Source organism: Eptatretus burgeri, chromosome 6 (assembly GCF_056783735.1).
Source record: "Eptatretus burgeri isolate ZD-2024b chromosome 6, Ebu_testis_v1, whole genome shotgun sequence".
Classification (NCBI taxonomy): domain Eukaryota; kingdom Metazoa; phylum Chordata; class Myxini; order Myxiniformes; family Myxinidae; genus Eptatretus; species Eptatretus burgeri.
In genome coordinates, this window is record NC_140966.1 from 83,189,251 (window position 1) to 83,215,246 (window position 25,996).

The 25,996-nt window shown below is 42.7% G+C and overlaps 1 protein-coding gene and 1 long non-coding RNA gene across 3 annotated transcripts in view; one reads left to right on the plus strand and one right to left on the minus strand.

The window, feature by feature from the left end:
• The window catches only part of DHPS (deoxyhypusine synthase), a 35,782-nt gene extending 16,050 nt beyond the window's left edge, over nt 1–19,732 (plus strand). For both annotated transcript variants that reach the window (XM_085885889.1, XM_085885888.1), the window contains 7 exons: nt 1,003–1,124; nt 1,285–1,381; nt 4,930–5,016; nt 5,854–5,959; nt 10,466–10,569; nt 13,363–13,488; nt 19,245–19,732. In XM_085885889.1, the coding sequence (XP_085742015.1) occupies nt 1,003–1,124; nt 1,285–1,381; nt 4,930–5,016; nt 5,854–5,959; nt 10,466–10,569; nt 13,363–13,488; nt 19,245–19,385 (783 nt within the window). In that variant the 3' untranslated portion in view covers nt 19,386–19,732. The remainder of the gene's footprint in view (nt 1–1,002; nt 1,125–1,284; nt 1,382–4,929; nt 5,017–5,853; nt 5,960–10,465; nt 10,570–13,362; nt 13,489–19,244) is intronic.
• Nucleotides 1–25,996, minus strand: part of LOC147025193 (uncharacterized) — an 83,772-nt gene that overhangs the window by 6,341 nt on the left and 51,435 nt on the right. The window contains exon 5 of the long non-coding RNA XR_015059387.1: nt 13,017–13,130. This is a non-coding gene — a long non-coding RNA (uncharacterized LOC147025193). The remainder of the gene's footprint in view (nt 1–13,016; nt 13,131–25,996) is intronic.

Consider the following 25,996-nt stretch of genomic DNA (forward strand, 5'->3'; position numbering starts at 1 on the left):
CGGTTAGAATAAGTGTACCATATCCCTGTGTGTCGTGAGAGGCGACCAGGGTTGGCGTCAGGAAGGGCATCCGGCCATAAAACATTGCCTCAAGAAAAAGCCCAACCCCTGCACAGCAGGGAAAAATGGCTGTAAAAACGGTCATATATATATATATATATATATATATATATATATATATATATATATATATATATATATATATATATATATATATATATATATATATACATACATACAGTATATATGGTGTGGGGTTAAAATGAAATAACGACCAAACAAGTTTAAATCACAATATCCAAGCTGTTCATCAGAGCCATCAGATGATAGAGTCTCTCGATATGTGATTGAAGGACAGACAGCCTGACAAGTGTGTTATTATATATAGATAATAAGCTGTGGAACCCGGCATTGCCCGTTGCTGTCTTTTTCCTGTTTGCATTTTCAAGAAATCAATTTTTTTTTCTTTTGTGGGGGCCTAAAACACTTCCCTACACCCATTGAGGAATGGAGTTGGGGATAATTTAATATTACCTTACATGTATTTACAAAGGCTTAAGCACTACAGAGTGATTTAAAAAACAAGAATCCATCTGTTTTTTCAAATTTAAAAAAGGAAAAAATATTTTTTGCTGAAAGCACTCCCTGGCACTCACTGATGAACCTCTGAAAGTTTGCAAATATCCATTTGGCCATCTATGAGAAAAATGGTGACCCACACAAACATCTCTCCTGTAGTGATAGATAATATTGTGAACTTACAATTTTTAAAATGGATTAAGCTCGTGTTGGGCCATCATCAAAATTTTCATCAAAATGAAACTGGGTACAATTGTGGTTTGTTAACGTTTTAAAAAACGATCTGGCAGGTCTTGGGTCGTCTCGTCTGTTATTGCAGAGTGCTACAGACGTATCCCATTCATTTTCAATGTCTGCATTGTACACCGTAACCTCCATAAATTTGTACAACGTATTATCCTTAATCGATCTGTGATGGTACAGGTTGACTGCTTGGTCACAACAGCCGGAGGGATCGAAGAAGATCTCATTAAGTGTCTTGGTCCGACGTACATGGGGCACTACACCCTACCAGGAAAAGAAATGAGATCAAAGGGCTTAAACAGGTAGAGAATTCACAATTTTTATCTTAACCTTTATCCTACAATCCCTCTGATTACCCAACCATGAACTCGCCCCTAATCTTAAATCTATTTGGCTGGACTCTGTTTGTATGGATTCCTGCAAACTTTTCAACCGTGTTGACAATGTCTCGTCTGCTGGCAGGATTGGAAACATGTTGGTTCCAAACAACAACTACTGTCTCTTTGAAGACTGGATGATGCCCTTGCTGGATCAAATGTTACTGGAGCAATTGGAGCAGGTTTGTGGTTTTGGTGAGAATGTGGGATTTTTATATTTTTTATTTCCTGAGTGTTTTGTGGCATTGCAGTTGAATTTTGTCATTCCTCACTGTGATAGCATGGTGTATATACGAGAAGGTTCTCTCAAGTTGCTGTGTTAGCATTTTCCATATTGCTTTTCACCTCTTCCATGAACCTTAATCTCTGCTAACTAAAAACGTCTTGAATGAGAGAATAGTTTATTTTCTTCTTTAAGTATTATTGGTAACATGGTTAATGGCATAATACGTAGATTGAAGAACTAGTGTTCACTGGTAAAGGCGGGTGTCAATCTGCGTCCGTGGACAGGTAGAACAATGGACGATATCAACAGGACCTTGATGGAGGTATACTAAGGCCTAAGTCACATTTGCCACGGCGGCCGTGGGGTCTCCAAAATCTACGGCCACTAGCAATTATACGGCGGCCGCAGTATATCCACGGTCACACAATGTAGCAGTCACATACGTTTTTATTTTTCAGGGAGCCGCACGGGGTATTTATAAATTGTGGAGACCGAAAACGTGGGGTTGCCATACGGTCTTTGATTTGATGTCGCACGGTGACCTTAAGGGGGCCCTGCGGCGGCCATATAATTTTCAAGGCAGACGCAAGGTAGCCTCAAGGTGCCCGCAAGGCGACCGCAGAGGGACCGCAGGGGGGCCCTAAGGCGAACGTGCGGCCAGACGGACGGTAACGAGTGGGTTCATTGATTTTTTATTTTACCAGTTTTTTTTGGCTTGTCGAATTGCTACGGCGAACGTAGAAATGAAAAAAGTTATAACTCCGCGTTATAATTCCATGGCAACCCCTACGGCCTGTAAAAGATAGCCAAACGGCGTAGGGCCACCCTGAGGCCACCGCAGAAACTCTGCGGCCGCTGCACGTTTCTGTCAATTTAGAGGCCGTACGGCCACCGTATCCTCGCCGTAGAGCAAATGTGACTTAGGCCTAACCGCCATTGGAGGCAAGGAGAAGCTGACGTTTCCAGCATTAACCCTTCATCAGAGCAAAGAGGAAAAATAAGATGTGTACTGCATCCAAATATTTTTTCCCCACTTTGAAATTACTCGCGTCATGCTTTACATTGACGTTCAGGAATTATATTTCATAAGAAAGTTGGCCTTCAGCCAAAAATTACATTGAGTGAAAGGAATTTTTTTTTAATGTGGTACAAGACAGTTGTCGACAAAGCATTGACAAAGGATATGGGATTTAGATGTGTTTGATGTTCCCATCTAAGCACCTGGTGCTGGAATTACAAGTTCAACTCCAATATTGTGTGTTAATGTGTCCATTATCTCCTTGTGTCCTTGTCCAATGTGTATTGTATGAAAGAGACACACAATGAGCCTTAATAATATTCCAATTGCTGTGATGCTTTTCTGGGAGAAACCAGGTGCATCCAAGACTACGTTTCCGGAGCTGAGCATTTAATCTGGACAGGTTGCAACACAATTTCAGAGGGCTTCCAAAGTATCCCGAAGAGGAGGAATCTTGGATTCAGACAGGGTGCTGGCACACAATGGCCTTCTCTTTTCGAAAAGTACATTGTGATCTTTAATGTCAATGGGACACCAAGCTTAACCCTTTGAACTCTGAGCTTGTTGGACTTTCGGTTCCCCCACCCTGGAGTCCCTGGAGAAAAATCCAGCCTCTCAGATTTCGGGAGATTTGAATAACGACCGGTAAACCGGACACTTTGGTATGTAGAGGTTTGAATAGTGGCTGGTAAAACGGCCGCCAGGGTTCAAAGGGTTAACATCCCTTAAGGCCCTGTCACACCTTGACGTTTTAGCCAGCGTATGGCAAGGTATCAAAATGTATGTAAAATGTTGGCGTACGCTGAACTATTGATGTTTTTTTGCGTATTCATAACGAGTTGGACGTATGCATAACGTATTAGTAACGTACACAGAACATTTCGATAAGTTATAGATAACTTATACCAACGAATGCTTAGCGTGTTGTCGGCGTTCACAACGTATGCCCAACGATAGTCTAACGTATGCATAGTGCGGCAGCATATTGCCAACGATCACGTGGCGTAGCCTATTAAAAGGCTGCCGCTCGACGATTCAAGCCGCTGTCACACCTTGCCGTTTTAGCCAGCATGTGCCGACGTATGAAAAATTTGTCTAAAACACTGGCACACGTCGAATACGTTATGGGTAAGTTTTGTATACGTTAAGAGCACGCTGAAGCACGCTGGTATACGTCGTAGTACGCTGGCATACGTCGTAGTACGCCGACAAATTTTCAGCATGTTGAAAATTTTTCGACATATGCCAGCGTATGACTCACGCTCCACATACGCTGGCATACGCTGGCATACGTTGGCCATAAGTTGTAGGCAGGTTACGCGATCGTTGACACATGTCGACACATATTACTTGTAAGTTACTCATAAGTCGAAACACATCGAGGTAATGATTTGCGTACCCGAAACCTATTTCTAACCTATGAGTAACGTGCTTTGAACCTATGAGTAACGTGCTTTGAACCTATGTGTAACGTATCTCCAACGCACATTGACGTATTTGATTGACGTCTTCCGGACGACCACAGAACTTACTGAACGTGTTTCTAACTTACAGCTACCGTATAATGGCGTATTGGCAGCATTTAGGGGAATTGGTATATAAAAATGGGGTTCACAGGAGGAACCCGTCAGTGTTCCAGACTCCATGTGTTTTTTTTTTGTTTTTTTTTTCGGCATGACAGTGATGTTGACACTTCCATTTCTAGTGCGGTTATGTTTTAAATCGTTGAGCGGCAGCCTATTAATTATATTATATCCGCACTAGAAATCGAAGTGTTAACATCACCGTCATGCCAAAGAAAAAAAAAGAAAAAAACAACAACATCAACTTCGCGTGTTTCGACTTATGAGTAACTTACAAGTAACGTGTGTCAACGTGTGTCAACGATCGCGTAACGTGCCTACAACTTATGGCCAGCGTATGCGGAACGTGTGAGTCATATGCTGGCATACGTCAAAAAATTTTCAACATGTTAAAATTTGTCGATGAGCTCGGCGTACTACGACGTATACCAGCGTACTACGACGTATACTAGCATGCTTCAGGAAGCTCTTAACATATACAAAACTTACCCATAACGTATTCGACGTGTGCCAGCGTTTTAGACAAATTTTTCATACGTCGGTATACGCTGGCTAAATCGTCAAGGTGTGACAGGGCCTTTACAAAAAAAGGATGGCATACCCACTGATGAGCAACGTCATCTCTGCAAAGCACCAGGATGACTGTTTATGTTCACATTGGGAACCGAACCCAGACGAAAGAGCTCATTGGTGAATGCGCTACTTCTGAACAATCTTTCCAATGCCACCATGAAAATTTTACACTGTAAAGATAATACAATAGAGAAAAATTCAAACTGGGGTAACTGGGGTCACAGAATCATTGGCTTTGTGCTCAGGTGGGACCAACGAACAGTCTATGAGACTGTAAATATCAAGATGCTTCTTGGAAAGAAAAAAAAGCCATTGTTGATGTTCTTGCAGGGCATGAAGTGGACACCCTCGAAGATGATTTCCCGGATGGGCAAGGAGATAAACAATCCAGATTCTATCCTGTACTGGGCTCACAAGGTATATCGATCGTAATACCTCTGCTTGTTATTTTTCCAGCACGCTGACACCCTCGTGCCTTTGGCAACACCATGGCGGTGTGTTTCGGTTGGGAGTTAGTCAACGAAATAAAAAGGCCGCTTGCATAGTTGTGGTGACATTTTATTTTATTACTATATATATTCAGGGCTCGTGAGTTCACTATCGATTGTGCAAGGTAAGCTTGTTACCTATGCCTGTTTCACACTGTGTATCCTAACACACTGCCACATAACACTTGACCCATATTTAATCCTAATGAGACATAAGTATGCCTGGTGTTGGCTCAATGATCAGGGTGGTGAGCTTGGAATCCTATGATCCTGAGTTCAAACCCCACTCGGCTGTTGAATTAATACCAGGTGGGGTTCACTCTGCCTGTCATCCTTCCGAGGTCGGCAAAATGAGTGCCAGCATGCTGGTATCCTGTGTTGGAGTGGCGACCCCTCCAGGATTGTGTCCAATAGCTGAGGAGTCTGCTTTGGCAGCACCAATGCTCTGCACAGAGTATGGTTCCAATGGATGGATGGAGACATAAGTGAAGGTTTGACATGTAGCTTCTCAGATCTGTGAGATACTCTCCAAAGCCTACGTCTACCATCTCACCTCACTCTTCGAGCCTAGCTCTTACATAATGTTTTAAATAGTGTGTGAAGGGAGGGGGTTGAAGAGAGGAGGGGAGTGGAAGGTATCATGCCTTTGCACTTTATCAACGTCACAGTAATCAGTTTATTTATTACTTAATTTTATTGTTGGGGTGGTTGGAGGGAATTTTTTATTTGATTGCCTTTGTCCTCCACATCCCTTTACCCTTAACAGAACAATATCCCTGTGTTTAGCCCTGCCATCACAGATGGATCCATCGGTGACATGATCTTCTTTCACTCCTTCAAGAAGCCTGGCCTGATCATGGACATTGTTGAGGGTTTGTAGTTTTTATATGCCATATATGTGTGTGTGTATATATATATATATATATATATATATATATATATATATATATATATATATATATATATATATATATATATATATATATATCTTCTTCTTTCGGCTGCTCCCGTTTGGGGTCGCCACAGCGGATCATCCGTGTGATCCGCATAGTGATTTGGCAACTGTTTTACACCGGATGCCCTTCCTGACGCAACCCTGGTCGCCTCTTACGACACAGGGATATGGTACACCTATTTTAACCGGGGTATACACCAGCCCAGTATACTGGTACTCATTTCGCCGACCTCGGAAGGATGACAGGTTGAGTCAACCCCCTGGTGTATTAATTCAGTGGTCCAATGGGGCTTGAACTCAGGACCTTTTGGATCCCAAGCCGCTGCCCTAACCACTGTGCCAACACCAGGTATATATATATATATATATATATATATATATATATATATATATATATATATATATATATATATATATATATATATATATATATATATATATATATATATATATATATATATATATATATATATATATATATATATATATATATATATATATATCGGGACGTATTATGTGATACCGGTCGTCCGTCCGTCAGTTCCTGTCCGCACTCTAACTCCCAAAGTTTTCAACTTTCACGTTTCATATTTGGTACATAGGTACAGACTGTGGAGACGGTTTGTTGCGACATACGTTCGTCATCTAAAGTGGTTGCCATGGCAACCAGGATGCTGTTTTCCATGTTGTATCACAATTCTGTATATACCTTCTTGTTCGGGCGAATATTGTGCTCACTTGCGCTCGTTCCTTTTTGTGCTCGATGTTTTCCTTTCTTCTTTCATCAAGATTTCTCACCTATTCCTTTGTGTACTCTTAACCTGTTTACCTCCATCATGACCCTTGCTCTCTCCTCTTTAATCACAATGATTTTTCTTGCCTTTATGTCCAATAAACCTCCAAGAGGTGGTCAGTGTTCCAGCCAGAATTTCATTGGGACGTGGTGTTGAGACATTAAAGGCACCTTCAGTGGAAGTTCACTATTTTTAAGAGTATATGCATGGAAGGAGCCTACTGGGGTAGCAGCCAAGAGAAATTGCACTACACGATACACTTCCAGAGGATGTTACGTAAAAACACACTCGCTCACCTACTCGATAGCAGAAGCAAGAATGTCACATAAAGAAACTGCGACTCATGTGGAATAGGATGTGAGTCCGCATTTTCAAAACATTTGCGTGACGAGCCGACTGATTTGGGGGAAAAAAGTTTTTGAATAATTGTATTTAATATACAGTACTATCAGACCCCGCTATTCACAGGCGACAGGCTCCTGAAAAATGCCACGAATGTTTGGGTCAGCAAATATCGGGGCATTGTGTTTTTTGGGGGGTTTTTTATAGAAAACTTTTTTTATTCTACGTGGTCTAGGCTTGTGGAAGAGCGATTACACAGAACAAATGAGGACACAACATAACAAAGGGAACAGCAGGATAAAGGGGAAATACCAACAGCAGAGAGGAGGGAGAAAGTAGTCGGAGACGGACAAACAAGCGATGCAAGTAACCATGAGGGGTAAGGGAAAACGCAAAGGGTGGACAATATGGATACATTAACAAAATTGTGTTTCACCACTTTGTGATTTTTGTCAAGGTCTGAGGAGAAGGAAGAGGCTGCTGCCTGCCTGTCAGAAGGATGAGACATGTCATGGCAGAGCGTACACTCTTCAGCAAAGAGATAAAGAGGATTTCCCAGAGAGTCAGTGAGATCATTGATGAAGATTAGGAATAATATGGGGCTTCGTACTCTTGGGGTACTGCTTTGGGGTACTCCAGCCTTGACAGGGAGAGGTGATGAAAGGGTTTCGTTGAGAGCCACACGTTGTCCACGAGAGTGGAGGAAGTCAGTAATTCAAGAGTGGAGTTGGCCTTGTATTTCATAGGCAGACAGTTTGGAGGGCAAAGCAGGATACCAGACTGTATCAAAAGCTCGATATATGTCCAGAGAGACGACCCTGATCTTATGTCTGATATTGAGGGCCTCCACCATTGTTGAGAGAATAGAAACAGCATGTTCAAGGTAGAGTGACCAGATTTGAATCTGAATTGATGACCTGGGATGAGGCTGTTGGAGAAAGGAAATTATTTTATATCAACTGCAATGATGGATTCCATGACCTTGTTGATGATTGGAAGTGCAGTAAGCCAAAGGGGATCTGTTTTTCACCTCTTTTATGTAATGCTGTGATGTTAGCTGATTTCCAATTTGCCCGGTGGATATACTGTAGGAGACCAGTAGTGAAGTGTTAAAAAAAAAAAACACGAATACGCAAAGCGCGAATGTAGAAGCAGGTCACATTTTATGACCCGTGAATACGCGGGGTCCGTGAAGAGCCAATCCGCGAATAGCAGGGTCTGACGGTACCGGTAAATGCTGACAGGATAGCTCTTTGAAGTGAGCACCCTGGCCTTTTCGCTGTTTCTAGCCTGCGTTCTAATCCCGACTGTGTGCCATCCCTTGGACGGACTTTAAGCTGCGTGTTCCATCTGCCAGCGCAGGTTGTTAATGGATGGTGTAGACCCCACGTTTGGTGTCTTTCATGTTGAGTAGGCGAGTTATTGCCGGCATCCTGAACAAATTACAAATTCATGCAAAAGCTTGCAGCACCAAGTGGTCTGGTATTCTTGGATATCTCTTGACACCAAGTTACACTGCTTGCTATCTCAGAGCGTGGTTGTTTTCTGGTTCAGCAGCTCTTACACAATGAACAAATTCACATTCCTCAGTTGTTCACGTGTCATATGTGAATGGTCGTCTATAAAAATAAAATAAAATCCTTCATCGAAGCGAAGTTCATGGAAGAGGAAGGTCTTTGGCTGTTGATGTAACCATGATGATGATTTAGCACAGCATTTATTATAATGAACAAACAATTGCATTATGAGGCCTTTCTGCATTATACAGTCAGTAACTTGTATTTTGGTTTTGTGGTGCCAAGTGGTGGATTCTGCACAGAATAGTGCAGAGATAAATTGGTCTTCTTTCGACCCAAATGCTCTATTTTTTTATATCGCAGATTGGTCATTGGTTCGGAGAAAGAACCTGCTGCCAATTATGTTACGTGTGTAGTTTTCTCTGTGTACTGTTTCTCTGAACCAATTGCCAAAGTAAGTTCCAACATTAGCCTGTTTGTGTGAGGTTAGCTTTGGGGATAGAGTTAGGGAATCGTTTTGAATGCCAAAGGGAATAATAATGCACCAAGAGGTCAGTTTTTAATGTCCCTCCGCATCCTTGTTAAGATAATACAAAGACAGACCAGCCATTGAACTTCCCCCATTACTCACCACCATATTCAATACGTTGTTGGTCTCTGCTGTGATGTTGGTCGATGCCGATCTATGGTACCGGTCAATATGGCAACTTTTACTTGGCCTTTCCAATTTGAGTACTTTGCTCATGACGCTGAAATCTCAGGTTCAAATCCCATACATTGTGCTGATTTGTACCTTCTCTACCAATGCCCTTATAATTCGTGTGAGAGTACACTGATGTCCACCAATGTCCTTATCCTGCAGCTGATGCAGGTATGGGCTCCTTTATGAGCCTTCGACCACTATTAATAAGATAATTTGATCCATGCTTCTGTGTAAAGGCCATTGAAAACTCTGCACTGAACAGCCATGGGAAAGGAACCCATATCAGAAGTAAAGTTATTGTTTCGTATGCAGCCTTTGGCTGCTGGTTACGTCATTTTCTGGAGGCACAGCTGTGCCGCTGATACAGTGCACCTGTTACTAGTAAGCTGCTACTCATTTTGCCAATCTTGGAAGGATGACAGGCTGAGTCAAGCCACCTGGTGTTATTTCAACGCCACAACAGGGGCTCGATCAAACTCAAGACCCTAAGGCCTAAGATCTTAAACCAGCCACCTTAACCGTTAAGCCAACAAACACCAGGCTTATCAGAAGTAAAATGGGTTGTCTTAGCTTTTTGACCACCGATCTGCTAATTGTGTCAAGATTCAGACAGATGTTTAACCGGGCGTCCTGCCTTCAAGTATTAGTTGGTGGACATTAAAGATCCCACGGTGTGCTTCGTGAAGAGTTGGTGAGCTATCGCCGGCATGTTAAACAAATTCCAAATTCCTTTTCCAACCTTCATATCTAACCCACATCCATCAGTGGCACAGCTCCAGCCCCAGCAATTAATGCAAACCAGCAGCCACGTGCTGCACACAAAATGCTGAGAATAATAGTGTTATTTTGGGGGACAGATTAGTTCGGAGTGATTCCATTATTTTTAACGGTGAGGTTGAGTTCCTCTTTGTGTGACTTCTGAAAAGCCTTTAACTTTGATTCTTATTAGTGTTAGCTTTGCTTCTTGTTTTTTTTTTTTAACTAACATACTTGAACGATTGTGCTTGTTTAATGGTTTGTGTGCCATCTGATTTCCTGGTTTTTTTTATTTCATTGCCTGCCCATAGATATTAAAAGCATAAATGGGTTGGCAATGGCTGCACCCAATACTGGAATCCTGATACTTGGTGGAGGGCTCATCAAGCACCATATCTGCAATGCCAATCTCATGGTAATGACTTCAGGAAGTCACACACCTTTCAGCTTTCTGCATCAAGTTTAAAGTGCTATTATTAGGTTATTTCTCCAAAATAAGCTCAGAGAATGGGTCCCGGTGTCTGGCCGTCCGTCCGTCCGTACATACATCTTTTAACATTTAACTAAAACATCTTCTCACAAACTACACGACCGATATGGACCAAATTTGGTACGATACATTAGAACAATAAGGTATCATGGGGTTGTGCTCCCCATCCAGATCTGCCCCTATAAGAGACTGAAAGGGGGGTGGGGGGGGGAGTTCGCCTCAAATTCAGGTAATTTATTTTAACATATTCTCAGAAACCAGTGGCCAGATGCAGACCAACTCTTCATTAAACATAAGCACCATGCAGTTAACTGAAGTTGTGCTCCCCATGACCATATCACTTCAGGAAGAGGGGGGAGAGGGGCATGGCCCCTTCCCCCTAATCCCTCATCTTCACCGAGCCGATTGATGAAATAACTGTCCCCACAGGGATAGATTTTTTTCATTGTTATATTGTCTCCCATTTAAGTGATCCTCTTGTACCTAATGAGCCATAAGATTCGCAAGCACAGTTAGCCAGCATCTTGTCTCCTCCTCAACATTTTCTATCAACCCGTCTCTCTGACTTCCACTTGTCATCTTCAGATTGAGTGCAAATTTACGGAAACTCTTTTACTTTGTTTCATCTCCAAAACTTTGTTTGATCTCTTTGAACTTTGAACAATATGCGAAGTCATGACATTGGGTTTCATTTGTGTGAACAAGGCCATGCCTTTGCAAAAACAAAACTTAAGGTTTTGTTGCCTCGTGTCGGTTCATATTTTAGTGTTACATTTTCCCTTGATTGACACCATGATCATATCAACCAGGGTTACGTTGGGGTGGCTTCATATGAGTGATAAAATTTTAGAACGTGATAAACATTCAATGCTATTTATTTACTTATTTATATCTGCATGTTCTATTTAGTTATTTAATTATCCTCTACTTTTAACTTTTTCTTTCTTCTTCTATCTCCTCTTGGCTTATCTGTTGCAGTTTTCGAAAGTTTTGGAAATTCTCGCAATTTTTACGGAGTCACCCACTTTGTTCTCTTACTTGTCATCACCCCCCCCTAAAGGGACCAGTTTTGTCTTTTAACATACAAGTAATTTGAAGTTATCTTCTTTTTATTCATTATGTTTTGTATTTGTTTCTTTAATGAAAATGTATTTTAAATGAGTTCAACTGTGTAACTAATTAAGACTGAAGGTGTTGCATTACACAGCGTTGCCACCATCTGGCACACTCGTGACAATAAGTCTCTTCCAGAATTGTGTACTGAGATCCTGTTAAACAAAAAAATTAATAAATAAACCAGGACACACTAAATCTTGATTTACTTTCCCATTAAGCAATGGATTGAATCAACATTGATTGATGTGTTCTAACCACCATGGGAAGCAAGGAAAGGCTGACGTTTCTGGCGTTGACCCTTTGTTGGAGCAAACACTCCGGCTTTCCGTTCTACTTTCCATTTAAACTTCGATGGAGGTGACATGAGAGAAAATGCTGCTCTTGCTTGCTGGTTAGCCTAAACATCTTAATAAGTGTCATATTCACAATCGCCATTCCCTCCCTATAAGTTTTCCATGCAGTGTAAAACACCCTAAGTGACTGTTAAAAGGATCATTAAATATCGAAAGGTTTTGAGCCGGTTGTCCTGTCTGATAACTTTAGTTGGTGGATGTTAAAGGTCCCACGGTGCTTCGCAAAGAGTAGGCAAGTTATCGCCGGCACCCCGAACAAATTACAAATTCCTGTCATCTTCAGTCCAACATCAGACCTAGCCTGCTGGTTTGTGAAAGAGTCGAGGCAAAATTGTACCATTAACTTCCCTTGTTGTAGTAATACTGCTACAACCCATGGGTAACACAAGTATTTTGATATTCTACTTAATGTGTTAATTTCAAGTTGCAAAAGTAACGGGCTTTTTTCAGAGAAGCTGACAATTCTGTTCGGTGTGCCACTTTAGCAAAAATAAATACTGAAAATGTAACAATACCAAATAAGTTTAATCATATGGATACTTTCGTTGTTGCCACCGACAAAGCAGTTACTATTATGAACAGTGTTGTCTTTTGACACAGGAGTGTTTTCCTTGTCAAGGAGCACCATATCCTGTGGCATCAATGGGGAGCCAGGATATTTGGATGTGTTTGCCTTTCGAGAGCATGAAAAATTATTACTGCTAAAGTGAGGCCCGAAGAATGTTTGCTACCATAGCAAAATAAAGAATTGCACTGCAAAACCTTTCAGTCAGTTGTTACTTTCACTTCTAAACTCCAGCGCAGTAGAGTGATGGAGCTGCATTTCCCGTCGTCGTTTGTTAGATGTTTACCCTGTCGGCGATCATGTGTGCAACTCAAAGACAAACCTGCAAATCAGCTCACCTTTCACATTTGGCAGTTTCAATCTCACTTGGTTTTCTCAAAATGCCGTGATTTGAAGCAATGCTCATCCAAGAGGGGGAATAAAATTCTTGTCGGATCGTTCACACGTTCCACCTGTATGCGTCACAATGTCACATGAACGTGATTTCACAATTCGGCCTTGTGTTTGTTTTCTGTATTGAATGATAAAGCCATTATTTTTTTACAGAGCCGATGAGTGAAGTAATCGTTTGATCCACTGATTGTGTGTGTGTGTGTGTGTGTGTGTGTGTGTGTGTGTGTGTGTGTGTGTGTGTGTGTGTGTGTGTGTGTGTGTGTGTGTGTGTGTGTGTGTGCACGTGTGCAGAGAAACGGTGCAAACTATGGTGTGTTCATCAATACAGGGCAGGAATTTGAGGGTTCAGACTCTGGTGCATCTCCTGACGAGGCTGTATCTTGGGGTAAAATCCGATCAGACGCGTCTCCAATCAAGGTTTGTCATTTCTGTGTGTCTGTGTCGTGCACCTACACCTGAGTGTAGAAAATATAACGGATGTATCAACCTCACTCAACATTAATTATCTTCACTACATCTCCTGTTCTGATTTCCTTTCTGTCTCCGAAAAGACCAAGCCTTCATCATGCGCCATTTTACACGAATATAATGGCTCCACAAGGAGTTAACTGGCATTTGGTGAACTTATCATATTGACATTGGAGAAGGTTAACGATCACACTTTTACCAGGGCTTCAAGCAGGAAGTGCATACCATCTCATGTCACCACCGCACCCCCATCCCTACCCACAATCTTTCTTACACTCATTAATCAACTCTACCTACCCCAACCCTCTTACTTGCAGGTTGCTCTATATCCTCACCTCCTCTTTCTCTGCTTTCTCCTCTTTTCCTCTTCATTCGCTCATTCCCTTGCTTATTGTGTTCAACGCTTGACCCACTGCTCACTGCCCCCAGTGCCATCTCTCAGTTCATTACTCTTTTACCCTTTGTCCACTCACTCTTCTATGAGCTCGGTCTTGTACATAAATTGAACAAACCCTCAGCAGAGTGTGATGGCGCAATCATCTTTTTAACCAGACTCGGTGGCATCATGGTTATAGCATCCATTCTGAGTCTGGGAGGTTAGTGGTTCGAACCCCAGCTGAGTCATACCAAAGACTTTAAAGTGGTAGGTGCTGCTTCCGTGCTTGATGCCCAGCATTTGAAAAGGATAGAGCACGGCCAAACAACCATAGAATGGCAATAATAGCGCAAGCTTTGATGGGCCTTTTAATGGCCTCCTTTTGCGTTGACATTCCTTGTAAAGGGGCTGTCACACCTTGACGATTTGGCCAGCATATGGCAACGTATCAAAATGTATGTAAAACGCTGGCGTACGCTGAACTATTGATGTTTTTTTTTAAGTTTTTGGCGTATTCATAATGAGTTGGACGTATGCATAACGTATTAGTAACGTACACAGAACGTTTCGATAACTTATAGAAAATTATACCAACGAATGCTTCGCGTGTTGTCGGCGTTCACAACGTATGCCCAAAGATAGTCCAACGTATGCATAGCGCGGCAGCGTATCGCCGACGATCACGTAGCGTAGCCTATTAAAAGGCTGCCGCTCGACGATTCAAATCATAACCGCACTAGACATCGAAGTGTCAACATCACCGTCATGCCCTGTCACACCTTGACGTTTTAGCCAGCGTATGCCGACGTATGAAAAATTTGCCGAATATGCTGGCACACGTAGAATACGTTATGGGTAAGTTTTGTATACGTTAAGAGCACGCTGAAGCACGCTGGCATACGTCATAGTACACCGAGCTCGTCGACAAATTTTAAGCATGCTCAAAATTTTTCGACGTATGACGCACACGTTCCACTTATGCTGGCCATAAGTTGTAGGCACGTTATGCGATCATTGACACACGTTACTTGTAAGTTAGTCATTAGTCGAAACATGTCGAGGTAATGTTTAGCGTACCCGAAACTTATTTCTAACCTATGAGTAACGTGCTTTGAACCTATGTGTAACGTATCTCCAACGCACATTGACGTATGTAGACATATTTGATTGACATCTTCCGGATGACCACAGAACTTACTGAACGTGTTTCTAACTTACAGCTCCCGTATAATGGCGTATTGGCAGCGTTTAGGGGAATTGGTATATAAAAATGGGCTTCACAGGAGGAACCCATCAGTGTTTCAGGCTCCATGGTGAGTACATGTCCATGTCAGTAGTATCAGTGGTAGTAGTAGGTGAGTGTGTCATTATTATTAGTAGTAGTAGTAGAAGTAGTAATAGTAGGTCCATGTCAGTAGTAGGGGAGTGTGATGGGGAGGGTGTGGGCGATGATGGATCCTCCTTGCGTCCGCGTCCAAGGCCACGGCCAGGAGACTTCTTTGTATCATTCTTCGAAGTTTTCTTTGGCTTTTTGTTATTTTTTTTTTTATGTTTTTCTACGCTGAACTATTAATGTTTTTTTAAAGTTTTTGTCGTATTCATAACGAGTTGGACAAATGCATAACGTATTAGTAACGTACACAGAACGTTTCGATAACTTATACCAACGAATGCTTAGCGTGTTGTCGGCGTTCACAACGTATGCCCAACGATAGTCTAACGTATGCATAGCGTGCGGCAGCGTATCGTCGACGATCACGTGACGTAGGCTATTAATAGGCTGCCGCTCAACGATTTAAATCATAACCACACCAAAAATCGAAGTGTCAACATCACCGTCATGCCGAAGAAAAAAAATAAAATAAAACCATGGAGTCTGGAACACTGACAGGTTCCTCCTGTGAACCCCATTTTTATATACCAATTCCCCTAAACGCTACCAATATGCCATTATACGGTAGCTGTAAGTTAGAAACACATTCTGTAAGTTCTGTGGTCGTCCGGAAGACATCAATCAAATACGTCTACATACGTCAATGTGCGTTGGAGATACGTTACACATCGGTTCAAAGCACATTACTCATAGGTTAGAAATAAGTTTCGGGTACGCTAAACATTACCTCGACGTGTTTTGATTTATGAGTAACTTACAAGTAACGTGTGTCGACGTGCGTCAACGATCGCGTTACGTGACTACAACATGTTACTCATAGGTTAGAAATAACTTTCGGGTACGCTAAACATTACCTCGACATGTTTCGACTTACGAGTAACGTGTGTCGACGATCGCGTAACGTGCCTACAACTTATGGCCAGCGTATGCGGAATGTGTGAGTCACACGCTGGCATACGTCGAAAAATTTTGTCGACGAGCTCGGCGTACTATGACGTATGCCAGCATGCTTCAGCGTGATTCAGCGTGCTCTTAACGTATACAAAACTTACCCATAACGTATTCGACTTGTGCCAGCGTTTCAGACAAATTTTTCATACGTCGGCATACGCTGGCTAAATCGTCAAGGTGTGACAGCCCCTTAAGTGAACTCGGAGAAATTAGTCACAAAAACGGTTTCGTAAAGAAGTTGCTTTAATTGGAAGATTTGTTCCCCGAAGTCCTCAAATCAAGGCCAATGTGCTGCTGAATTGTATGGTCTGAGTGTTTGTCCTCTCAAGCAAATTTTTTTTTGTTTTTGTCCTTCTATATTCTGATCAACTTCAGCCACAACATGATATCCTTCCTCTTTGATATAATGGTAAGAAATGGGCCACCAGGTAATATCAGACCCTCATTGCTTGAGCAATAACCATTTCCCTTTTCCTTATATTTTCAAATTCCCAATTACAATTATCTTTCCCTTTGTATCATTATTGCTGCTGAGTTATTACCTCCACCAGCAAAAGTGGACAGATGTCATGTTTTCACCCCTGTCTGTCTGTTTGTTTGTCAGTGAACAGGATATCTCAAAACGTTGTGGACGGATTCTGAATAAATTTGGTGGACAGGTTGGGTGTGTTCCAAAGACGAATGAATAGATTTTGGTGAAGATACGGATCTGGATACTATCATTTTTAAGGTGATTCTTCACCATTCAGAGATGGGTGCAAAAACGATATATCGCATGATACTTCAAAAAGTTATGGACGATTTATGACAAAACTTGGTGGATGAGTTGGTTAGGTGACAAGAACCAGGTGATTCGATTTTGGTTCAGGTCCGGATCCAGATCTGGCCTATCAGTGGGATACAAAACATTAAAATGTTCATCCTGGTGGAAGTGTGTGCTCTACCGAGTGCCATTCTAGTTTTGCATGTTTTGCGTTTTCTATTTTTCTTCACAAGGCCTGGTGTTGGCTTAGTGGTTAGGGTGGCTGGTTTGGGATCTGAGGGGTCCTGAGTTTGAGCCCCGTTGGCCACTGAATTAACACCAGGGGGTTGACTCAGCCTGTCATCCTTCCGAGGTCAGCAGAATGAGTACCAGTGTACTGGTCCCGGTGTATTCCCCGGTTAGAATAGGAATACCATATCCCTGTGTGTCGTAAGAGGCGACCAGGGTTGGCGTCAGGAAGGGCATCCGGCCATAAAACATTGCCTCAAGAAGGAAACCATTATTGCCTGGAGCCCGCAACAAGCTAACCCCTGCTCAGCAGAGAAAAATGGCTGTAAAAACGGAATTTTTTTTTTTTATTCACAAGATTGAGGTTCATGGAAGAGCAAATGAATTGGCATCGGAGCACTGCAGCAACAGTTAAGCAAGGGAATGACTGAATGGACCCAATACGCAAGGGAATAAACAAATGAAGGGAGAGAGAGAGGGAGAGAGAGAGAGAGAGAAAAGAGAGAGAGAGAGAGAGAGAGAGAGAGAGAGAAAAGAGAGAGAGAGAGGAGAGAGGAGAGAGGAGAGAGGAGAGAGGAGAGAGAGAGAGAGAGAGAGAGAGAGAGGATGGAAACACAATAACCTGTGAGTAAGAGGTTATGGCAAGGCAGGGTCAATGATGATTAAACAAACAAAAAAAATAAACCAATGTCACCCGCAGGGTGACCCATATCTTGCCAAAAGGTGACCACGTGTGACTTCTTTAAGGTCACACTGAGGTGAACAGAGCTGCTATCCACCAGGAGCGACTCCTTGAGGAATATCTGCTTACGAGAGATTCCGATGAGAATCGTTCTACAGAGTAACGATGAAAAAAATATGCATTTGCCTCATAACGTCACCAAATGACGTCATAATGTCTCAAGCTTGACATATCTAGAAAGCACTCATCGAGGTGTTCAATTTGAGGTACTACACGATATGGTTCCTAAAACTTGAAAATTTGACCTTGGGGTCAAATATGTTTGACCTCGGGCGCTAACCATGAAGGTCAAGGCCAATCGCCACCAAAAACTAATCAGCTGAGCACCAGACCATGAACTACATTCCCATAAAGTTTGGAGACGATTCAATTAAAATTACTTCAAAAAATAAGGGTTTTGTTGACTCCCCTGATTTGCGACAGTGACCTTGACCTTGACCTTTGACCTTCAAAATTTTGTGTGCTGAAAGGGACCTCTATAGGCCTCTGATATGCGAAGTTACAAAAATTTCCAATGATAACTGTGCTCTGCAGAATTTTTTATACGTGATTACAGACAAACATACAAACAAACAAAACCAACAAAAAAAACATACAAGCTGACTAACATATCTTGCAAAAACTTCGTTTTGGCAAGATAACAAACAGAATGTTATAAGGATGGGGGATGATGGCAGATGGCAGCGCACCACCTTGTGAAGCTCTGGAGGGGTGAGTGGGATATAACAGCTTGAGGAAGGTGGTTCCGCAGATGGGACAAGCAAGGAACAAAGAAGTTGACGTGTGCAGTAACCCTGGATTTTCGAAATTTAACCAGGAGAGGGTTTCTGGAAGAATGCATGCTTCCTGGTGTTGCTGGGTGGGGTCAGAGAACTGAGAGAGCAGAGGGAGAAACGTTGGAGAATAGACTGTAGAAAACAGATGTCACCAACCCACCTACGAGAGACAAACACCAGACCTTGTGCTTTGGCATCATTGTGGAGATTCCAAGCAACGGTGAGAGTTTTAGATTGCAGTTTCCAGGACAGACTTGTGATGCTGGAGCTCCAGTTCATAGGTGAGAGCAGTCTTAGTCATTGCCAGTGTTTTTCACCGTTTTATTAGTTGTATATATATATATATATATATATATATATATATATATATATATATATATATATATATATATATATATATATATATGTATATATTTGCATACTTTGCTTATTGTTGTTCTTCTTCCCTTTTTGCTTTGCCATTGACTGCGCCCTAGGTCCATGCCGAAGCGAGTCTTGTGTTCCCTCTTCTCGTTGCTGAAACTTTCGCTCGAGATTTCTTTGCGAGAAATGAAGCAACAGTGAAAGGAACAGTTGGGAATGGAAAACACAAAGAGGGAAAGGTGGATGACAAATAAGAGCCAGACTGCAACCACTCTTCTTGCACAATGATCACTTTTCTCCTGCAAGTTTCTCTGTGGGATAGATATGATTAGGTAATGGAAGGAGGGCTTGGTGTTTGTGTTTCTGGCTGTGATATTATCAAGCTGTGATCAACACTGCATACCGAGTGAGTTGTGTCCTTTATTGTCGATACTGAGGCAGCAGAGACACTTTTGCACCCTTCGGTCTTCATTGTATGCAAAGTGTTTAATGACTTCTAATATTCGTATGAATGCAAAAACAGCATTGCTTGTTGTATGGTGTGATTTGTTGTGTACCAAGCATTTCAATAAACACTACTGTATCACTGCTTCTTATATAACTTCTCGACTTAAAACCGTCACTGCTCATTACTTTTATCTGCTCGGCATTGGGGTGGGTGGAGGAGTCAAAGGGGGGGGGGATTCCACCATTTATGCAGAATTATAAATCCATGGTTCCTGATGATTCAAATTTTAAATGTCCAGTCCCACAGTCCCAATATGGATCTGTTCTTATTTCTCTATCAGACTTTGATATACAAGTCTTGCAATGCACATTGAGTGCGTCGAGTCTTCTCTCTTACGCAATTACCTCCATAAACCGAGGGGGGACAGAGGTTATGTTTTCGCTCACGTAAGCTAACCCGGATGAATAATAGGTTTCTGTGCCCCCTGCAGATGTGGCTTATCAGGCCCCTGCATATGGTGGTGTAACTGATTGTCTGACCAGCAGTCAGCCACCCCCGGTTAGAGGTGACTGTGAGGCCTTGCCCGTCCGGGACTCAGTGATGTATAATCAATCCGCTAGGCAGACCCGGTCTGGCAGACTTGTACGCAGTTCTGCAAGGCTGAATTATTTATGATATGTGGGACTTTGAACTGTTCAGTGGATCGTCTGTGTATTTCTTTGTTAAATTATTCTTGGTACTCAATAATTGGACATAACTTGTGGAATTACGTCGTTCATGTGTGGTGATAACCCAGTGACAATGTATAACTTTTGTACTATGTCACTCACGTTGACTGTTATACGATGTCAATCACATGTGTGATCTTTAAAGGGAAGATGTTACAGTGGTGTTGCCACAAACAGAAGGTGGCGCCGGTGGTTTGGTCGTGTTGTGAGGGGACCACGCGAGGAATGCTGGAAATGCTGCCAATTGCTGTGTGCTTTGATGCTCGTACGCTTGAGTGTCCTTCAATACATCAGTTTGCTTTCTGAAAGTGTCGCTTATTATTCCAAGGCATTCAGCATGAAGCAGTACCGACACCATCATCGCGCTGCAATCTATAGGCAACCGATGTGGTTTCTGGCTTTTCCCATTTATTAACTGTGTGTGTGTGTGTGTGTGTGTGTGTGTGTGTGTGTGTGTGTGTGTGTGTGTGTGTGTGTGTGTGTGTGTGTGTGTGTGTGTGTGTGTGTGTGTGTGTGTGTGTGACACAAGGAAATCAGACACAGGTGGAGGCCATTCAGCCCATTATGCCTGTGCGAGATCAACACTACACTCATTTATTAACACAAGATCCAAAGAAGGAAATGCAAATATATTTTAAAAATCTATTTATTTTAAGCTTTTGTATTTTTTATTATTAACCTCCACCATCGAAGATGGACAGAGGTTACTGTTTTCACCCCTGTCTGTTTGTTTGTTTGTTTGTTTGTTTGTGAACAGTATTACGGAAAAACTCCTGGACGGATTTTGACGAAACTTGGTGGGGGGGATTAGGTATGGTCCAAGGACCATGCCATTAGATTTTGGACTTGGTACAAAATCCAATATGGCCGCAATGGCGGCCATTTTGAAAAAATATTTGAATTTTTGTTTTTGCATTTCTACATGTTTTAAGTGATTTCCAACCAAAAAAAAAATTGTTAGAAAAAAATAAACAGAAATTTTGCACCTTTTTTTTCAAAAAAATTTTCGATTTTTTTTTTTTGGGCATTTCTACATGCGCATCGATCTAGTTTAGTTTATTCAATCGTGGTTCAGTAGAGTCTGATCCGTTTTGGCCTACAATGAATGGGATATCAGGTTCACTTAAGTGACCCAGCAGTATTGGCGGCGGAGGTTTTGCACTCTACCGAGTGCTCCCCCTCTAGTTATTAATGTATTGGTTTGTTTATTTATTCATTTTCTTCTTCCCCTCATGGGGGGGAGGGGGCATGGGCTTGATTAAAAACACATCATCAACCACACAACACCCCTTGCCAAGACCCCCACCAACAGCACTCCATACACATGCACACAATCACTCATGAAGGCTCAAACTATCTAAAAGTCCTCTCAACATCCCCATACCCCTCTATCTCCATAACTTCCAGGTACCTATCTAATTCTAATTTAAACTTGTCTACTTTTTCTGCTGCCACTACCTTTCCAGGGAGACCATTCCATGCATTAACTACTCTGTGAGTAAAAGTCCCCTGCCTCGCTACCGTCTTAACTCTCCTCTTCTTTACTCTCAGGCTATGGCCTCTGGTCCTATCACTGTCTACTCTGTTGAATAATTAATTCATCTGCACTTATTATGTCTGTACCTTTCATTATCTTAAACATCTCTGTCATATCTCCTCGTAACAACCTCCTTTCTAGTGTATAAAGCCCTGTCTCCTTCAGCCGCTCCTCATAGCTGAGTCTAGCTCGGCCCGGGATCAATCTGGTAGCCCTGCGCTGAACCCTCTCTGTGGCATCTATGTCCTTCCTGAATTGTGGTGACCAGAACTGCACACAATATTCTAGATGTGGCCCTCACTAAATTCCTGTGCAATGTTAACACCACCTCTTGATTTATAAATGACCCCCCTCCGAATAAAACCTAAAACCCTATTTGCTTTAACTCGAGCTGCCTGGCACTGTGCTACCTGCTTCCATCTGCCAATCTTTTGCCCAATCCACACAAGTATCATTCCTTTCCTGAATCTGATCACCACCCCCACCCCCTCTGCTATCCACCTCACCTCCAAGCTTTGTGTCATCTGCAAATTTGGAGAGTTTACTCTTTACCCCATTATCCAAATCGTTGATGTGAATAATGGATAGTAAAGGTCCGAGTACTGATCCCTGAGGTTCCCCACTACTTACATCCTCCCAGCAAGACATCCTCCCACTCACAGCCACTCCCTGCTTCCTACCTCTAAGCCAGTTTGCAATCCAATTAGCTTCCTGACCAGCCACTCCACAAGCCCTCACTTTGGCTCACAACCTCCGATGTGGTCCCTTATCAAATGCCTTCTTACAGTCTAGACATACTATATCCACTGCCTTTCCCTCATCCACCCAATCAGACTGCTTCATAGAACTCTAAAAGATTTGTTAGACAGGAACTACCTTTGGTAAACGCATGCTGACTACCTTTAATTAGTTGGTATTAATTTAAATGGTTCCTCATCTGGTACCTAATTAATGTCTCCAACCCCTTCCCCACAACTGAAGTCAAACTAACAGGTCTATAGTTTCCCAATTCTTCTCTGGATCCTTTCTTAAATAATGGTGTTACATTTTCTACTCTCCAATCCTCCGGTACCTGTCCTGACTCCACTGAGCTATTGAAAATATCCGTTAACATCTCACTTACCTGTTCAGCCACCTCCATCAATACTCTCGGTTGCATATAATCTGGACCTGGAACCTTATACTCCTTGATTACCTATCTGTTCCTTGACATCCTCCACTCCAACCTGGATCTTCTGTAAAAGCCCTTCCTCACCTCCTCGATAGAAACTCTCAGCTATTGGCAATTCTCCTGACTGTTCTTGTGTAAAAGTTGAAGCAAAATACCTGTTTAATAAGCCTACCATCTCACTTTCATCACTAACCACTCTCCTGGTGCTATTCCTCAATGGGCCCACACTGGTCCTCACCTGTTCTTTTCCCCTGATATACTTAAAGAAAGCCTTGCGATTATGTTTAATATTCTTTGCCATGTCCTTCTCATACTCTCTTTTGGCTTGCCAAGTTATTTTCTTCACTTGCCTCTGTTTACTCCGATAGTGATATAAATCTAAATCCAGTCCTGTTATTTTAAACCTAATAAATGCCTTCTCCTTCTCCTTCTCCTTAATAACATTCCTTATCTCACCACTCAACTGCCCTGGCCTCTTTCTGCTTCTAGTTTTATACCTCATTGGAATGTTCTTCCTCTGCACTCTACACATTTGCTCCTTGAAGGTTTCCCATCTCTCTGATGCTGATTGTGGTGTTGTTGGAGTCTCCCAATCTACATCACCCAACCCTCTCCTCAGACCCTCAAGGTTTGCCTTCCTGAAATCTCATAGCTTTACTCTACTATCCTGAACTCTAACCCTTAACAGAATCTTTGCACACACAAAGTTATGGTCACTTGCTCCGAAATGCTCCCCGACCTCCACCTCCTCCACCATATTGGGATCATTACTTAAAAGGAGGTCTAACACTGCACTCCCCCTCGTGAGCTTATCTACAAACTGGGTTAAAAACCAATCTTGGAATAAAACAAGGAAATCCTCATCTGCTCTGCCCTTTCCCTGTTCCTGGACCCAATCTATTCCTGGCAAGTTAAAATCCCCCAAAATCAATACTCTTCCCTTACCACATGCCCTTTTGAATTCTTCATGTACTCCTCCTTCCTCCTCTTCCTTCACACCTGGAGCCTTACAAAAACATCCTTCCAGTATCTTGCTGTTTTTGCAATCTCTAGTCTCTACCCATACAGAATCCTCAACATTTATTCCTTCCTTAATGTCACCCTTTTCTCTTGATGCAATGCTGTCCTTTACCCAGATTGCTCCTCCTCCTCCTCCTATTCTCTCCTTCCTATCACAACGATACACCTTGTAGCATTCTTATCCTGTCCTCAAGTTACTCTCCATAAACCATGTCTCACTCACTGCAACTACATCATACTCCTCGCTATCCACTTTAGCTTCAAGCTCTTCCATCTTATTATTTAAACTTCTGGCATCGGTGCAGAATATGTTTAACTTTTCCCTTCCTGAAATTCTATTTTCTTGCTTGGCCTTTCTCATCACAATTACATCATCCGTTCCTTCCTTAATTGCTTCCCCACCCTCCGTTGACATAAAAAAGCCTGAATTTCTTCCTCAATTCCCACTGCAAACCTTGCTTCCCCCTTTTATTTAACATACGGCCATCATTCCGGAAACACTCCCTTTTTCCCCTAAATGATTCCCACTGCTTCTTAAATGTAAAACCTTCCTCCCTACACCATTCTTCAAGCCATTGGTTGCCATTGGTCTGTCGCTCTGCTCATAATTTCTCTATTGTTTCCTAATCTTGTGAGAATCCCAGAAAACATGACCTCACAACCCTTTGCTTTCAGCCGCTTTCCCAATATCCTTTGTCTATTTTTCAAAACCTCTGAGTAAACTTTCCCAACATCATTTGCACCTTGATGTACCATAACCAACTTCTTCCTGCCGTGACCCGATACAATATCGTTTACCCTTCCTGCAATGTCCCTAACTCCTGCTCCTTCAAAACTACACAAAATTCCACGTCCATGATCCTTCCTGCAGAATGAAGAATCTACATATTTAATTGTCTCATCACCCACAAAAACTGTCTCCCATACCTCGTCTACAAATTTCTATTGCTGCACCTACACCACTGCCTGAACCCAGTGCACCTCCACCACTGCCTGCACCCAGTGCACCTCCACCACTGCCTGCACCCAGTGCACCTCCACCACTACCTGCACCCACTGCACCATCACCACTGCCTGCACCTGCTGCACCTCCACCACTACCTTCATCCGCTGCACCTCCACCACTGCCTGCACCCACTGCAGAATCACCACTGCACCTCCACCACTGCCTTCACCCACCACAAACTGCACCCACTGCACCTCCACCTGTCCCTGCTGCACCTCCACCACTGCCTGCACCCACTGCACCATCACCACTGCCTGCACTCACTGCACATCCACCACTGCTTGCACCCACTGCACAACCCACCACTGCCTGCACCCACTGCACAACCCACCACTGCCTGTACCCGCTGCACCTCCACCACTGCCTGCACCCGCTACACCACCACTGCTTTCAAGCACTGCACCATCACCACCTCCTGCCCCTGCTGCACCTCCAACACCTTCTGCCCCACTGCACCTCCACCACATTCTGCCCCTGCTGCACAATCACCACCTCCTGCCCCCGCTGCAACGACACCACCGCCTGCACCATCACCACTTCCAATATCCTCAGCAATCTCACTCCACAACCGTAACCAAGTATTATCGACAAATTTCTCACATTCTGCTACTTGCTGTAAATTATTGATGCGTTCCCTCAACCTATAAATAACTATCCTCAAGTGGGCTATTTCCTCACACTTCCTGCAACAGCAAGAACCCTCTGCTTCCCCTATTGTTGACATGGCCCACATTGAACAACTATCACATTTTAGGAACTCCTCTTCCTTTCTCCTTCGGTCTCTATTTATAACCTTTTTTATCCTAATACTCCCAAGGCCCCAACTGACTTAACGCTAAACTTAACACGAGGCCTCCCCCTGCTTCTTTCAATAAACGAACTCAAATACCCTCTCAAACTGTGATGAACACAACTACAGCTTTATACGTACGGTTCCACAGGCCCCGACACAAAT